Source organism: Xenopus laevis, chromosome 3L (assembly GCF_017654675.1).
Source record: "Xenopus laevis strain J_2021 chromosome 3L, Xenopus_laevis_v10.1, whole genome shotgun sequence".
Taxonomy (NCBI): domain Eukaryota; kingdom Metazoa; phylum Chordata; class Amphibia; order Anura; family Pipidae; genus Xenopus; species Xenopus laevis.
The window spans coordinates 73,339,739-73,356,530 of NC_054375.1; the positions used below are offsets into that span (position 1 = coordinate 73,339,739).

General features: G+C 36.6%; 1 protein-coding gene across 1 annotated transcript in view; it reads left to right on the forward strand.

Annotated features, from left to right (window-relative positions):
- Positions 1 to 15,589, forward strand: part of znf277.L (zinc finger protein 277 L homeolog) — a 79,715-nt gene extending 64,126 nt beyond the window's left edge. The window contains 8 exon segments of the mRNA NM_001095953.1: positions 318 to 409; positions 4,484 to 4,594; positions 6,187 to 6,319; positions 8,638 to 8,705; positions 9,859 to 9,955; positions 10,584 to 10,626; positions 12,976 to 13,150; positions 15,383 to 15,589. Coding sequence (NP_001089422.1) covers positions 318 to 409; positions 4,484 to 4,594; positions 6,187 to 6,319; positions 8,638 to 8,705; positions 9,859 to 9,955; positions 10,584 to 10,626; positions 12,976 to 13,150; positions 15,383 to 15,569 — 906 coding nt within the window. The 3' untranslated portion in view covers positions 15,570 to 15,589.
- The last annotated feature ends 1,203 nt before the right edge of the window (positions 15,590 to 16,792 follow it).

Consider the following 16,792-nt stretch of genomic DNA (forward strand, 5'->3'; position numbering starts at 1 on the left):
GACTAGGGTTGCCACCTGGCCGGTATTTTACCAGCCTAGCCTAGCAATGAAGCTGCCGGTAAATTTGTAATACCCCTAACAAAAGCCCTTGGCCCGACCCAATCCTCTCAAAACATACCATTTCTCTGCCTTCTGGCCATTGTGTACTTTATATCTGAATATATGCTAATAAACAGTAGAGTGTTAAGCTTGTGGTTATAATAAACCAAAAGTAAACAATACATATTTTATGTTAAACAAAAACATTTTAAATAACTGCATAATATTTCAGCACAGTATAATAGGCATTTTTGCTTTGTTTCATTTTTTTTCACCAGAGGGAAATCTTGGAACAGCAGCAGCATGAAAGAAATGACACAACTTTACAGAGAGTGTGCATATTTTGCAATGAAGAATTTAAAGGAAACAGGTTTGTGTGTATTTTATTACTTTTTGAAAACACTCATATTTAGACTTATTTTAGCCCTTATAAAGGTAATGATTCATACCTTAAAATTGCTCACAGTAGCTCCCCATCTTGGATCTCATTAAGCCATCTTTTTGTGCACCAATAACATCTGTCATAGAAGCTACTGCTACAGAGCTGATTATCAATTCTGATGCAGAATGCAGTGGTTTCTATGCTGCCATGTAATGTAAGTCTTGAGTGAATTGTTCATTTCCACACACTTTTTCCAGTTCAGTTGTTTTCAGATTGTTCCCCAGAAACATACTTTTTTCAATTACTTTCCATTATTTATTTTTTACTGTTTTTCCAAAATCTAAGTTTAAAGTTGAGTGTTCCTTTCTTTGGTGTTTGAGTCAAGCAGCTCAGTAATTCAGGTGCAGATTCTGACCTGTTACCGCTTTTCAACATTTAGTTGATACATTTCTTAGCAGCATCTCTGGAGTATTAGCAAATATTTTATCAATTCTAACAGCTACCTGTAATGAAACTCAGAGATTCTGCTCAGCAATCCATTTAGAACAGGTTACAAAGTCAGGGACCCTCCTTCCCAGAGCTGCTTTAGAAGGTGAAAAAAGACACTTTACACTTCAATATTAGGAAAACAGTGACACATAGAAAATGGAAAGTAATTGGAAAAAGCCATTATTTCTGGCGATCTATCGGAAAAACCACCCCTTTAAGCAGCCTTGTTTTAGAAATGTTATATTGTGAATATATACTTGTAGTACATGATGTTTTCTGTAATCTATTTGTTAATTTACAATATATCTGTTTGCTTTATAGTGAATTAAACCATTGAGGTCTGATCAGCTTAGAGTCCAAATCCCTGATATGCATCTATATATCTATATGTTTTGCTGTGCAAACATTCCAGAATAAAACACATATGGTTACCCAGCAAGCATTCTTAACAACAACTAGATATTAGCAAACACCTAGCAGGAGAATTAGATGAAACAATCACACAACATGGCTAGGTAAAAAGCTAATGTCGACCTGTAATTGCTGACATTTTGCTGATGGTAAATAGTGTTATGGGAACTACTATAATGGATGAGATTAATCCTGATGCAAATCCAGTATTTATTTGAACATATGGAAAATCAATATGCAACCCTTATCATAGAGGGATATGTCCGATTATAAACAAACATGAGATCATTTTATTATCAATAATTGGCATAATGTTTGCACATCATACCCCTAGTAGTAGAGCCAAACCATTTACAATATCCTGTTTTGTAATAAATTGAAATGAGAGCTAAATAGAAAAACAGATATAATTTTGAAAGTGGATTGTTCTATAGTTAATTCCAAGAGATTTGTTTATTTGGATTTTATAGTAAAATATGATTCTTTTAATTCAAACATTATGGGAGCAACCTTTTAAAGAAGGGGTGAAATCAACTAACAAAGGTAGTTTTTTTTTTTTTTTTTTTTTTTTTTTTTTAAACCTGTCCTTACATTGTGATCTTCAGGATGTTGGACAGACAAAAGGGAGTCTGATGTAGTGCACTGCCTTAATATAACAAGGGGTAATAAATCCCTAGTTTTAGTAGATATTTAATGCTTAACACAGTGGTCCCCAACCAGGGGCTCATGAGCAACATGTTGCTCTCCAACCCCTTGGATGTTACTCTCGGGTGGCCTTGGTAGCATAAAAACCAGGTGTACTACCAAACAGACCCTCCTGTAGGTTGGCAGTCCACATAGGGGCTACCAAATGGCCAATCACAGCTTTTATTCAGCACCCCCAGGAACATTTTTCATGCTTGCGTTGCTCCCCAACTCCTTTTACATCTAAATGTTGCTCACTGGTAAAAAAGGTTGGGGACCCCTGCTCTAACACAATAGTAATGATTTGGGCTTTAAAGAAAAATTATTCTGCTGGTACATGAATATTAGCAATATTATCAGTTACTTCTTTTACCTTGAGTCGTTGTTTTTTTTTTATTAATTTATATATTTTTTTTGTATAAAAACTAAAATATAATCCAGGGACTGCAAATCCTGGACAATCCCCATTTTGCAGAAATATTTAGACACAGAATAAGGCAAGTCAAGTGTCCTGAACCAAATAAACATAATAAGGAAAACCAAATATCAACAAAAAAGCATTATGGGTACTGTCATTTAATACCAAATGTAATATGGGCTAAATGTGGTTTCAGAGTGGGAAAGGGGAGAATAAGTGAATTTTCTTCCAAAATGTTGTCTTATTGTTTGAGTAAGGTTCATTATACAGAATTTAATAGTAAGTTAGCCATGTGACAGGCTCCTATAAGTCAGCCGGGGGATCCACATTTCGAGGCACCATTTTTTTAAATTTATTGTGGGTGCTTATTTACTGATCATCTGATCAGAGTCAGCGTTAGAGACACAGCTATGCCCATTCACTGAATTATGTAACCTAGCATTTATGGATTTCCTTGGTTTTGTGAGCACAGTGCTTTAATACTTAAAACTGCAGTTTTTCTATATGAAAATCCAGAGACTAGGAAACAATATTTTTTATTAAACCCACAACCCAGTATCTTCCATTAAGATGCTGTTACCTGATTTATATTCTGGGTAAGGCTACCATGAAAAACATGGTGAAAGAGAAAAGAACACAAACATAGCTGACAGTTCCCATGTGGGCGATACCCTGAGAATCGCGGAAAGATACAGGTTTGTTGATTAGAAATTAGCTTGAAGCTGTGAGCTGTCTAGTAAAATTCAAAGATATAAGTATCACACAAGGGTTCAGTGACCATACAGTATAAACACACAAGGTTATAAGCAAATCAACTTTTTACAGCACGATTTTTTTAAATTTTTCAAACTCATGAAGAAGATTCAGTGACAATTTTCATGTAAATTTTAAAAGCATAGCATTTTTAAAAATAGCTGTAAATATTGTAAATTTCTACAGAAAATTGATTTTTTTTCTGTTGACAATACAATTGTTCAGTTAATAACAGTGTATATGCTTTTATAAATGGGGCAGCTCAGCAAAAACTGATTTTCACTTTTTGCTTGCATATTGCCATATACACATAAATATCTTAGGTTTTTTTTTCTTTACAGTGCTTCCAGAGCTTAAAAGGCACCTTTTGTCAAAAATATTATCCCCAACCAAAGGTGCGGGCTAATAGAACTCACACTCCAGTTGGAGGTAACTATCTTTTTTTAAAAAAAAGAATTCTCCCCCCCAGCGATAGGACACTGGCACCAGGAGGGATTTCCCAGCGTGTCTGTGAGAGTGCATTCTCATAATTCACTAATGACATCACCCACGTGCGCACAATGAGCTCATTATGCTTATGCCCTAACATAGCGACTCCAACAGAGAGCTCCCTCTCGGTGCAGCTGGCCTAGTGATGGTTGGGGACAATTTAAAAAAAATAAATAAATAACTTACCTCCAACCGGACTATGGACTCTATTAGCCTGCACCTTTGGTTGGTGATATTTTTTGCCAACAGGTGTCCAATAAAGGATAAGTAACCCTTTTTGTGTTAAAATCCCTAAAACGACTCTAAACAGCCTGCAAAATAACATACCTGTATCTGCCAACATTCAGTCTGATGTCCTTTCTAAGATAGAACCTGAAACCTGCAGTGCAAATCTGTCACTCTTTGAGCTGCTTCCTATTCGAAGGAGAAGAAAGGGTTATTATGTTAAAGTGTTAAAGTGGGTCCAGCTTTGTGCTAGATAAGGAAACAACAGGTTTTAGCTTCTAACTATCTTTTTAGAGATTTTAAAATAATTATTTAAGCTAATTATTTAAGCTGGCTATACACTTATCAGTCTGCTTAAAACTGTGTCAGCAGTATCAGTTTCTTTTGGTTTTTAGCTAAATGTGTACACAAAAATAGTGCAGGAAATTAAAAATAAAAAACAAACTAGAAATGTATTGGATAAGGGAAAACATAGCATTTCTGCAGTGGGTTATGCATTTTGGTCTGTGAAGCATTTGTACTTGGTAAATAGAAAATAATTTAACAAATCCCAACATCTTGTAAGCTCACTGCATGCTCTTTGTATCTTGCAGATCCGTTATTTTTAATCATATGAACAAGGAGCATTCCTTCAACGTGGGCTTGCCAGATAATATTGTATATTGCAATGAATTTCTGGATGCGTTAGAGAAGAAAATGGACAGGTATAACCAGTGTTGCCTGATTTTACATTTTGATAAAAGAGAAAGTTCTTTAAATTAACTTGAAGTATGTAATAGATATGCCTATTGCAAGCAACTTTTCATTTGGTCTTCGTTATCTTCATTATGTAGTAACTTTCCTGTGTTATTATGATTTATTTGCTGTGCAGGGCCTACTTCTCAGAAGCCATGTTCCAGATCTTTCACTGTTGAGATGGAAAAAGGCTGTCTGAAGATTGAACTTTAAACTAGTGGTTCTAGATGCATAGTTGACCACAGATACAACAGTTAGCTGTAGTTTAAGCACAAGGGTTAAGTCACTCACTAAAAGAGATGCCTTGTAATTAGAATATGTTGTCCAATCTTTTCTTCTTCTGTTTATTTACTCCCAAAGCATTTCTGTCATCCTTAGTATTGTGTACAACGCCTAGCTCAATAGAGGATATAGGGCATAGAGGGCAAGAACCTCTAAAATTGAGACTGCAAAGCAGAAGGGGTGGTTCACCTGTAAGTTAACTTTTTGTATGTTATTGAATGGCAAATTCTAAGAAACTTTTCAATTGGTTTTCATTATTTATTTTTTGACATTATTTCCCTAGAAATTTATTGTTATTGCTACTATTTATTACTTATCTGTCTATTTAGGCCCTCTCCTATACTTATTTCAGTCTTTTATTTAACATCAAGGCATGGTTGCTAGTGCAATTTGTACCCTAGCAACCAGCTTACAGAAATTGCAAACCGGAGAGCTGCTGAATAAAAAGCACAATAATTAAAAAACCGCAAATAATAGAAAATGGAAACCAATCTCAAATTGTTTTGGAAGATCACTCTCTACATCATACTAATAGTTAACTCAAACACGAACAACCTCTTTAATGACAAAAGCAGGTACAGAAAGGACAAGTATAACTCTATAGTTAATATAGGTATGGGTATATAGAATTTTAATTAAAAGTAGGGAGGGGTGTGTGTATGGATGCTGGGTTTTCATTTGGAGGGGTTGAACTTGATGGACTTTGTCTTTTTTCAACCCAATTTAACTATGTAACTATGTAACTATGTAAGTGATCTGCCTGAGCAAGCTATTGGAAGCAACTTTTCAATTGGCCTTCATTATTTATTTTGTATGGCTTTGAATTATTAGCTTTCCTGTTTTGGCTCTTTCCAGCCACATGTCATCTGAATATCTGGGTCACTGACCGCTGCAACCATATATAAGAGATTGACTTATTTTCAGGTCCCCTGTTGTTCATCTCCCATTTTGGTTTCAAAACTGCTTCTTGGTTGCTGATTTCTAGCAACTAGTTAATGGTTTAAAAATCTAAGCCTGTGAACTGAAGAACAAAAGATGCAAAGAATTCAAAAAGCATAAAATAAACAATTAAGACCAACTGAAAATGACTGGCATTTTATAATTTTTAAAAATATATGTTGTGTTCCTCCATACCTAAACACTAACATACAATAACAGCTTTGATAGCTTTGACTTTGAAATTAGATGTGCCAAAAACTGGTATTGTATACAGAATCCTGTTGAGATTTTGTATGTTCTACAAACTGATTAGCTGTTTTATTTTTTTTCTTCGCTTAAGCTTGCAGTGTTTGTACTGTGAAAAAAGCTTCCGGGACACAAATACATTAAAGGACCATATGAGAAAGAAGCAGCATCGCAGAATTAAGTCCAAGAACAATGAATATGACCGATTCTATATCATAAACTATTTGGTAAGGAGTAGGACCAACTGATCAACACAGTCATTGCAATAGTTAAATATAGAATTGCATAGATCTAATGCATAAGTGTCGTCCCCATGATCCAAGATCCAGGGGTTGGTAGTTGGTTAATAAATACAGACCTAACTGTTTAGGGAGCACTTGAAGTTGGGTTGCTATTCATTATGCCCTGGGGGAATTCAACACTGTGGGGCTTTAAATGAAGTAGGTATGAGATCCCTTATCTGAAAAACTGATACCAGAAAGCTCAGCATTAGGCCATCTCCCATAGATTCAATTTTAGGCAAATAATTCTAATTTAAAAATGATTTCCTTTTCCTGTGTAATAATAACAGTACCTTGTTTTTGATTTTAAACTGCATGAATTCAAAACAATCCTATGGGTTTATTTAATGTTTACTTTTTTGGTAAGGTATAGTAATCCAAATTACAGAATGATCCATTATCCAGAAATTCTAAGATCCCAAGGTCTGAGTAATAGTTCTTACCATTAAATGGTGCTAGTTTTCTTTCCATCACGAATACCAGCAGAATATTTTGGTGATAAGGGAGCTTTTTTTTTGAGGTATGGAAGTCTTATGCAGAAGAAGATATGCCTCAACACGTTGCCTCCACACTTTCCTCTGTTCACTTGTGTGGACACTTTTGTAACAATACTTTATTGAGAGAAGTTTTATATCTATAGGATGTCAGAAAAGTAGCAACAGAGGACTTTAAACTAGCAAAGGTAGTGCCTGTTGGTCAGTCATGGATATCACTGGTTTTTCAGCTTAAGTGTGCATCTGTGATTGCCCAGTGGGTTCTACTTTGCTAGTAATATTTTAAAAATGTTTCTGAAATGAAAGAAGAAAATAAGTAGGAAGGACCATGCCTACAGATCTAACTGTTTTCCCTGGAGTTGAGTGGCCCACCGGATTTCAAGAGTGGGAGTCAAAAGAGCCTGTCATAGTATCTCATGGCACCGCTTAATGAGATCTGATTGAGGTGCAAACAGACATATTAATCTAGGGATAATTGAAACACCTGGCCTGGTCTGAATTAGAAAACATTATAATGGCCATGTGTAATAATCACCACATTAAGATAAATACATGTTAAATCACATCCTCATTTCATATTACTTGTATTTTAGGCTACGTAGTACTGATGTGTGGGTCAACAAAATGTCGACTTGTACACAGCCCGACCCTGCAAGCCATTGTTAATATATGTGCAACCACTTCTTCTCTCACTTCACTGAATGGTGAGATCTAAAAAATATTGAAACATACTGCAAGTTCAGATACAGTCATATGAAAAAGTTTGGGAACCCCTCTCAATTCTTAAATTTTAAAGTAGCAACTTCCATTTAATATATAACATGCCTTATGGAAACAGTAGTATTTCAGCAGTGACATAAAGTTTATTGCATTGACGGAAAATATGCAATATGCATCATAACTAAATTAGGTGCATACATTTGGGATATTACATCAATACATAGTTGAGCCTCCTTTTGCAAATGTAACAGCCTCTAGATGCCTCCTATAGCCTTTGATGAGTGTCTGGATTCTGGATGGCGGTATTTTTGACCATTCGTCCATACAAAATCTCTCCAGTTCAGTTAAATTTGATGGCTGCCGAGCATGGACAGCCTGCTTCAAATCATCTCATAGATTTTGGATGATAATCAAGTCGGGGGACTGTGACGGGCATTCCAGAATATTGTACTTCAACCTCTGCATAAATGCCTTTGTAGATTTTAAAGTGTGTTTAGGGTCATTATCTTATTGGAATATCCAACCCCTGCTTAATGCTGGCCATACACTATAAGATCCACACTTATAACTAGCATTTAGTTATTTTACTTTGTACCGAACAGTGTCTGCTTTGTGATTATATTATGTTGTCCTCTCCTGTGTATCTTCTTTAGTAAGTGCACTTTCATCTGTTTTTAAATTAGCACTCTTACTGAGCCATTTGTTTGAGCACTGGACATTTTATAAAGAAAAGCTTTGTCTGTTAAATACATTGTTCTGTATATATAATGCAATAGCCACTTCAAAGTTTCTGCCGTTTATTAAAGTTGAATGAAAATATTATTTCAAATCATTTGTGAACTTTCATGGGTAATCCTGAATGCCTTCTTTCTTGTCATCCGTTATTTTAAACAAGTGTGTTAATATATGAACCTTTTTAATTCATTTAAACATTCAGACATGATTAAAATGTGACATTCATGTAAATATATGCCTTAGTTTAGCTATAACATACAATCCAATGTTGGTGCCAAAATGGGTTCTTAAAGATTTTTCTGTGTTGTCTTTCAGGAACTTGGGAAGAGTTGGGAAGAAGTACAGTCAGAAGATGATCGGGATTTCGTTGACAGTAAAACAGAGTAAGGCAGACTGCTGTACTCTATGGATAAAACTGTGCACCTTTCAGTTTATCATTGTGCTTTACAGATGATCACATTATTCAAGCTTCTTTAATTTTAATTGCTAACAGAGTTTGGATTAGTTCTGAATTAGGCTAAATTTTTGAGAAACATTAAAGGAAACTATACCCTAAGAATGAATACTTAACCAACAAATAGTTTATATCATAATAATTAAAGAATCTTACCAAACTGGAATAAAGATATCCGCAAATTTCTCTTTTACCTTGAGCTACCGTTTCGTGATGCCTCGGAGATCACCTGACCAGAATTAATGTTGCTCTGATTGTAACACGAAGAACTTTGGGGGTAAAAGACAGAGATTTATCCATTAATTGGCTCATGTTACCAAACATGAATGTGTGCCCTTGTTTGTTTGTTTGTTTGCAATGTGAATTGTATGATCCCAAGGCACAGTCTTTAGCTCTTAAAATGGCAATTTTCTTTAGGATCACCCAATGGCACATACTGCTAATAAAGTATATTTTTATGAAATTGGTTTATTTAGATGAAACAGGGTTTTTACATGTGAGCTGTTGTATGCATTGTTTTTATAGAGACTTAAATTAATGATTTTATTTGGTTTTCCTTTCAATATTCGGCCAAACTCAAAAATGTATCCATGGTAAATTCTTCCAAGAAGTAGTTATGTGGTCTATTAGTCTCACACTATATGGGGTCAGACTGGGGGGCCTGGGGTTGCTGTCTCAGGGCCCTTCTCTGAGCCCCCTGTCCCTTTTAACTTACAAAGCCTTGGCAGAGAGCAGGGAATTATGGGAGAGAAAAGATTTGAGATGTACAGATTTTGCTTCTTACTAAACCCACAATCCAGATTAGTCAGCACCTTATTGGCCAGTCTGCGGACAGTAGATATGTCTGTGTATGCCCAAACTTAATGTATGAGCCATCTTAAAGAAGATGTTGCTATAAGGCATCTGCCATTTTATATTTCAAAGAGGACTGCAGATCTGGACATAAATGTGGTTATGGTATCTTATACAATATCTAAATGCTCATTTGTATTATAAGAGATCACCTTTACTTTTTATTGTAAAGGTAAGTTAATGAAAAGATGTATCTCTTTAAGATCTAATTCTCCAAAGTTACCTTTCAGAGACTGGTCTGATTGGGAAGAGAATCCCATCTCTGCCGTCTGTCTGTTTTGTGAGAACCAAGCGGATACGACAGAAAAGCTACTTTGCCACATGAAAGTAAGTGTAGTAATGAATAGCAGTCATTGCTGACACCACTGCTAGTTTTTTGGTATTTCAGTTTTGCTCTTTACAATTTCAAACAAATGTAAGAATTTTTTTTAAGTCATAGTTAAGTATATTTGTCAGAAGGCCTTTACTGACACCTTTCAGATGCATTCATTTTATTAGTTTAAAGACATGACTCTATTATTTTCTTAATACCTCAAAGGTTTGGGGGAGCAAGACCACCAAATGCCACCTGGAATCCTATGCACTGGCAAACAAGAGCGTGAGAGCCATTGCTGTATGATTTCATTATCTACACTAGACAGGCAAACTATCAGTCAGACAATGTAGATAACCATATCACAATAATAGTTTTCTGTTTTATAAGTGTCCGTAAACATAAAAACAAATCTACATATTGTAGGCCACATTATTCAGTAAGTAATAATTTGTATAAACAAGTATACGAAATTCACAGCCTTGCTTTTGGAGCAGATCTGACTGAACCTGAATCTGATCTGAGCTATTATTTCCATATAAACATGAGAGTATCATGGTTAATGCCTTACAATCACTTGTATGTAAGTTAAGTTAATATATTTAAAATTTGATTTCTAATGTACATTATCGTCTTCCCTAGGACAGTCATCAGTTTGACCTCCTGAAAATAAAGCTGGACCTTGGTAAGTAAATATATATATACTGTATATATATTAGAAGTAACCAAAAACGAAGGTGCTAAGGTGACGATAAAAGAGACTGGGAGAACAAGTGATACCTGACACTATTTTTAAAATTCCAATAAAATCAGATTCTGGGAATGATAGTTTTTCCCAATATGCGCAAACACACCTGTATGAACTAGCTCACTAAGGCATTCCCTTAGGCAAGCACAATGCAATGTAACTTCCTAAGTTTCCTTAATGAGTTGGGACAGGGATTCCCAGGTGGCGTTTTGAAATAATGTCTCCTTAAGATGAAAAATAATCTTTAGTTAAATAGTGTCAGTAACACCATTCCATTCCTAAATCTTGGTTTATTTTGTATGAAGTGTGTCTGATGCTTTTTTGAGTAGCAAATGGGGTGCAGTTTTGCTCCTTATAACCTCATGCTGTTCACCCATTGCAGAATAAGACATGGGTAAGAGTTAAGGGTTACAGAGAAATAATTCCTATATTTCCTTTAAAAAGAGGGATGGTACAGCTGGGTTTAATAAGTGAAATGTCTCTTTATGCTAAAGAGCCCTCACAAGCTGATTGGGATGATGGAAAATGATCACCAAATACTGGATGTCATGGTCAGCTTTACTAAGACATGAGTCTTCGTAGCTTGATAGAGATGAATTAGACTCTCTTACACTGTAAATTGTTGTGTTAGTGCAGACAAGCGTGCCCTGTTAGCACAAACAATGCAGCATTTGTCTGCTACTGCAGCTGTGCTCATCCATTCCTTATTTTGTAGTCAAATATCAGTAGACTCCCCAAGCCTGCCTATAGTAATTCCAGACAATTAAAATATACATTACTAGTGCTGTGTAAATAAAGTATGTTGATAAGCAGACATCAATGTTTAAATGTAGAAAGAGAAGATCTATTTTAGGCTCTTTTGGGATTGGACAGGCTAACATTAAATAATCTTACAGTATTGTAACATACAATTACAAGTATTTTCAATTCATTCTCACTTCTATAAACTTTAGATTTGTATTGATCAAAGGATAACCTATTATTAATAGAACTGGAAAAATTAGAGCAAAGGTTTCATGTGAGTTAAGTGCAGTAATTAGATTGGGGGTAGATTTCATTAGTCCTAAACATCTCGTTTATGTCATGCATGCAGTGTCTGAAAAAGTTGTTATAATCTAGAGAATATTTGTTTGTTGCACAGAATTATTATACAGCTATTGAATCTGTTATTTGGAATGCATGGGACTGGGGGTTCCAGAATAAAGCATCTTTCTATAATACGTAGCAGGCTGCTAAAAACATTTAAACATTAAAAAAAAAGATTGTTTTCCATCATGGATTCATGTTGACTTGGCATCAATTAAAAGGTACTATCTGTTAATCGATAAAGGCCAAACTGTCAAAAATGAAGAACTGTTTGTTTAAATCGATCACTATGGGAAATGGCAATGGCATTTTGGAGCTATTTGAATGAAGGATTTCTGGACAGTAGGCTCCATACTTGTACCATTCGTAAACAATTAGCGTCTAAAAAATGTATTTAGCCCCATGTGAATTTATTTATTATGTAAGCTGTCCTGAGGTCTGTAAGCTGTTACAGCCCACTCTCACCCCGAGGAGACTGCAAAGTAAATAGTGGCCAGTGAGTCTAGACCTGTCGAGGTACCAGAGGGATGAGACAAGTTGTAGTCAGACGGATCAGGCCAGGCAGATGAGAAGCACAAGCAGTAAGCATGCTGAGGATCAACACAGGCAGTAGACAGCCAGAAACAGGTCAGGTCAGAACTGAATGTAAACAGGAATATAGAACAACTGCTACTCTCTTCCTGGAAGCGCCAATATGACCAGCTAGCATGTAGCAAAGGCTACTTGGAGATATTATTAGACCCAGGCCCAAGTATATTGGGGCACTAATGTAATAGCATACCAAGTCAAAAGTGGATATGCCTCTACACATTCCTTGACAGTAAAATACAATTTATAAAATACTTTGCATTACTCAGCTTGTAGTTGGAGCTTTTCATAAAAGAAAAGAAAAAATGTATTTATCCCTTTAATCCAGATGTAGTTAGACTTTTCTTTTTTTTTAGGCCCACCTTTGTGCTCCAAAATGTAGATGGTACCCCTCAGAATGATATGGATACATTACCATTAACATTGATCCTTCTACATTTTAATTATATTGTCAAATAGGCATTTGTCTCCAAATAAGTCTTCAGTTGTCCCTCTTTCCATTGTACTGTGCCTGGCTTGGGGGGGGGGCAACCCACAGCTGCCAATCATTCTTCTAATCTTTATGCTTAACCCAATCTTTTAATGACAAACATTACCTCTTTCATTTCACAGGGCTGAACTTCTATCAGCAAGTCAAGTTAGTAAACTTTATTAGAAGGCAGATCCACCAGTGTCGATGCCATGGCTGCCAAGGGAAGTTTCAGTCGACAGCAGAATTAACAACGCACTTGGAAGAAGAAGGACACTTTGGAACACTGCCAGAAAGATCTCTCTGGGATCAACCACAGTAAGAATTTTAGCATCCTAAATCCTTTGTTTAGTACTCTAATATCAGGCTCCCTACATTCTGATTATCTTATCTTATCTTAAGCCGATACTTATTTATTTAAAAAAAAATGTATTGGTTTGAAACATACAAAGAGTGCCTGTAAATGGCACTATGGATACTTCTACTTGAAAAGTAAAATAACAGAGTAAACAGGTATTGGATGCATTATCCGGAAACCTGTTATCCGAATTACAGGAAGGTTATCTCCCATAGGGGCAGATTCACTAAAGGGTGAAGTGACTAACGCTAGCAAAGATTCACAAGCATGACGTCATTTCATTACTTTGCCGATTTTCTAACGGGTGAAGGCATAACTTCGCTAGCGAGGAAGATAGACTCTAGCGGTAATTCGCTCCCTTACGCCTGGCGAAGTTGTGCTCTGGCAAATGGACGTAACTATGCAAATTCACTAAGGTGCTGATTTTACTGAACGCTACCTCTTGCGCCAGATTTGCCTTCGCCACATCAGACCAGACTAAGTGCAATAGAGTAGATAGGACTTCCTCAAAAAATAGTTGAAAAAATGCTGGCAACTTTTTTCAGGGAGATAGGCTGCAAAAGATCGTAAATTTTTTTCAGGGGGTACCCGGCTTCCCCCCTACATTTCCTAACATATGGCACATAAACTATACACTGGGCTCATGTGTAGGGCAATATAACAACTTTATTTTATTTTATTAAGCTTCCCTGGACTTGTGTAATGTATTGGCTGCAACATATACGTCCATTCAACTTTAACTTCCCGCCGTATGCAAATTAGCCAACGCTAGCGCAACTTTGGTTCACTTGCCACAGTAATGCTTCGCAACTTTGCCAACGCTCCCCGCCCTGGACACAACTTCAGATTTTAGTGAATTAGTGTGTCCTGGCGAATCTACGCCTGGCGAAGTGTTGCAATGTGAGCAAAGCGGACGCTAGCGCAAATTCGGCGCTTAGTTAATCTGCCCCATAGACTCTATTTTATCCAAATGATCCAGATTTTTAAAAATGATTACCCTTTTATCCATAATAATAAAACAGTACCGTGTACTTGATCCCAACTACCATCCTTGTTACTAATAATGTTTAGTGACACTTATGATCTCATTTCATAGTGTTGCTGCCCATGTATCGAAACTTCTCCAGATTTGTCTTGGCCGCTATCCACTCTTCCAACACCCGCTGGTTTCCATCTGTTTAACGCCTCTCTTGGTTCTTACATAAAATTATACTACTTCAGTCTAGCTGCTTTTTTTTTTTTTTTTTTTTAAAAAAACATTTTTAGGTCCAACTGTTCTTAGTGCAGAAATTTCCTCTTTTTGTCTGCACTAGTAGTAGTTCAATAAGTTATCTTCATTTTTCAAACACAGAGTACTACATCTCATACAGTGTGTTTTTTTACGTGTGAGTAGGGCTGGTTTTATTCAAAGTATGCCCCTACACTAGGATGCCTGCTTGCCAGTGTGGTCCCAATTATTGATGGGTGGGCTGGTCCGATACCTGTGGCACCTGCGGGTCAGTTGGGTTCGGGTCGACAGTCACAGTGAATTTGAGCGGGTTTGGGCCAAGCCCTTCCTGCCGCCCATCCCACCCGCAATCTTAGTATGCGCCGCATGAACAACACCCCACACTTTGAGTGCTAGCTTCTGGCTCAAGACAGCAGTCTAACTGAACTGTAGATTAAAAAGTAAATTGAGTCTGTTCTAGTTTATATCAAGATTATTGTACCTTTATTACTGTATTTGTAGACATAACACAAGGGGACAAACCCTACCTTTAACAAGTGCAAAACTGTCAGACATGCCAAGTGCCAATTGAAAATTGTCCCTTTTAAGTACCGGCTATATAAGAGGTGGCACTTGGTGGCCAGTGGGCATCCACATACACAAACCTTTCTTGTACACCATTCTAGAAGTGTCTGTGGGTAAAAGGCATACTAAAAGCCCTGCACTAGGCCTGGTGTTCTGCACTTTATGCTGGATGCACAAAATTGTGAAACGTGAAGTGCATACTAATGAGTGCAATTTTTTTTGTTAATTTGCGTGTGTATTGTTTACCCCTAGCCTTTATTTATCACTGCGCATTTCATTAAAAAACATAATGAATGAATGATTTGCATGTTTAAGCATAGCTAAAGCTAAATTTATCTTGCTTGCCCTATGAAAGATATTTTGATTGCTGTTCAGTTGTGTAATTGTTTCTCATTTGTAGGTACTACTTCCCTACATATGAAAATGATTCTCTCCTGTGCACCCTGTCTGACAGTGAAGGAGATACAGCAGAGGAGGAGCAGCATGACAACGTCCCTGTTATCGGAGAGGATCTTTCCAGTCTTGAAGCTTTAAAACAGACCAGTGTATTAAATCAACTATTATGTGATAAAACCCTAAGAAGCTAAATATATTAATATAATTCTCAGAAGTCTTATTTTTTTGTCTTTGTGAAAATGTTGGTTTGTTTTGCTGCACAGATCCAATATATAAATATGCGTGTTTCATCATGCTATATTAAAGGGATACTGTCATGGGAAAACATGTTAATAGTGCTGCTCCAGCAGACTTCTGCATTGAAATCCATTTCTCAAAAGAGCAAACAGATTTTTTTAGATTTGATTTATAAATCTGACACAGGGCTAGACATATTGTAATTTTTCCAGGTGCCCACAGTCATGTGACCTGTGCTCTGATAAACTTCACTCACTCTTTACTGCAAGTTGGAGTGATATAACCCCCTTCCTTTTCCTCCCAGCAGCCCATCAGCAGAACAATGGGAAGGTAACCAGATAACAGCTCCCTGGTAGATATAAGAACAGCACTCAATAGTAAAAATCTTTGTTCCCATTGCAACTCCTTAGTTACATTGAGTAGGAGAAACAAAAGCCTGTCAGAACGCAGTTGCATAGTGCAGCACTGGCTCTTTCTGAAAGCACATGACCAGGCAAAATGACCTGAGATGGTAAAAAACCCTAAATAAATTGTGGTGCAATTAATTACATTCCGAAGTGAGTGGTTTGGAAAAGTACCAGGGTTGGGTTATAAACAATATGCCTAACGTTGAACATACCCACGAGTACAGTTTACCTATAGTCACTATACAACAGAGCTTAAAGGAACAGTAACACCAAAAAATGTAAGTGTTTTAAAGTTATGAAAATATCATGTACTGTTGCCCTGCAACAGTTGAATGGACATATATGTTGCAGCAAATACAATACATTGCACAAGTTCAGGGAACCTTAATAAAGAATATAGAGTTATTATAATGCCCTACACATGAGCCCACTGTATAGTTAATGTTCCATATGTTAAAATATTTTTTGGGTAACCAGGTTCCCCCATATATTTTCTAAGGACTTTTGCAGCCTATCACACTAAAAAATATGATGTAAGTAAAGGAAGATTGAGGAAGATATCCACCACAGTGCACTTCTTCTGGTCTGAGCTGGCGAAGGCAAATCTGGCTAAAGAGGTAACGTTCAGTAAAATCCGCATCTTAGTGAATTTGCGGAGTAATAGCCATTCACCAGAGCCAAAATTCGCCTGGCAATAGAGTGCGAATCGCCACTAGCGTCTATCTCCTTCGCTAGAGAAGTGACGCCTGCACCCGTTAGTAAATCTGCGA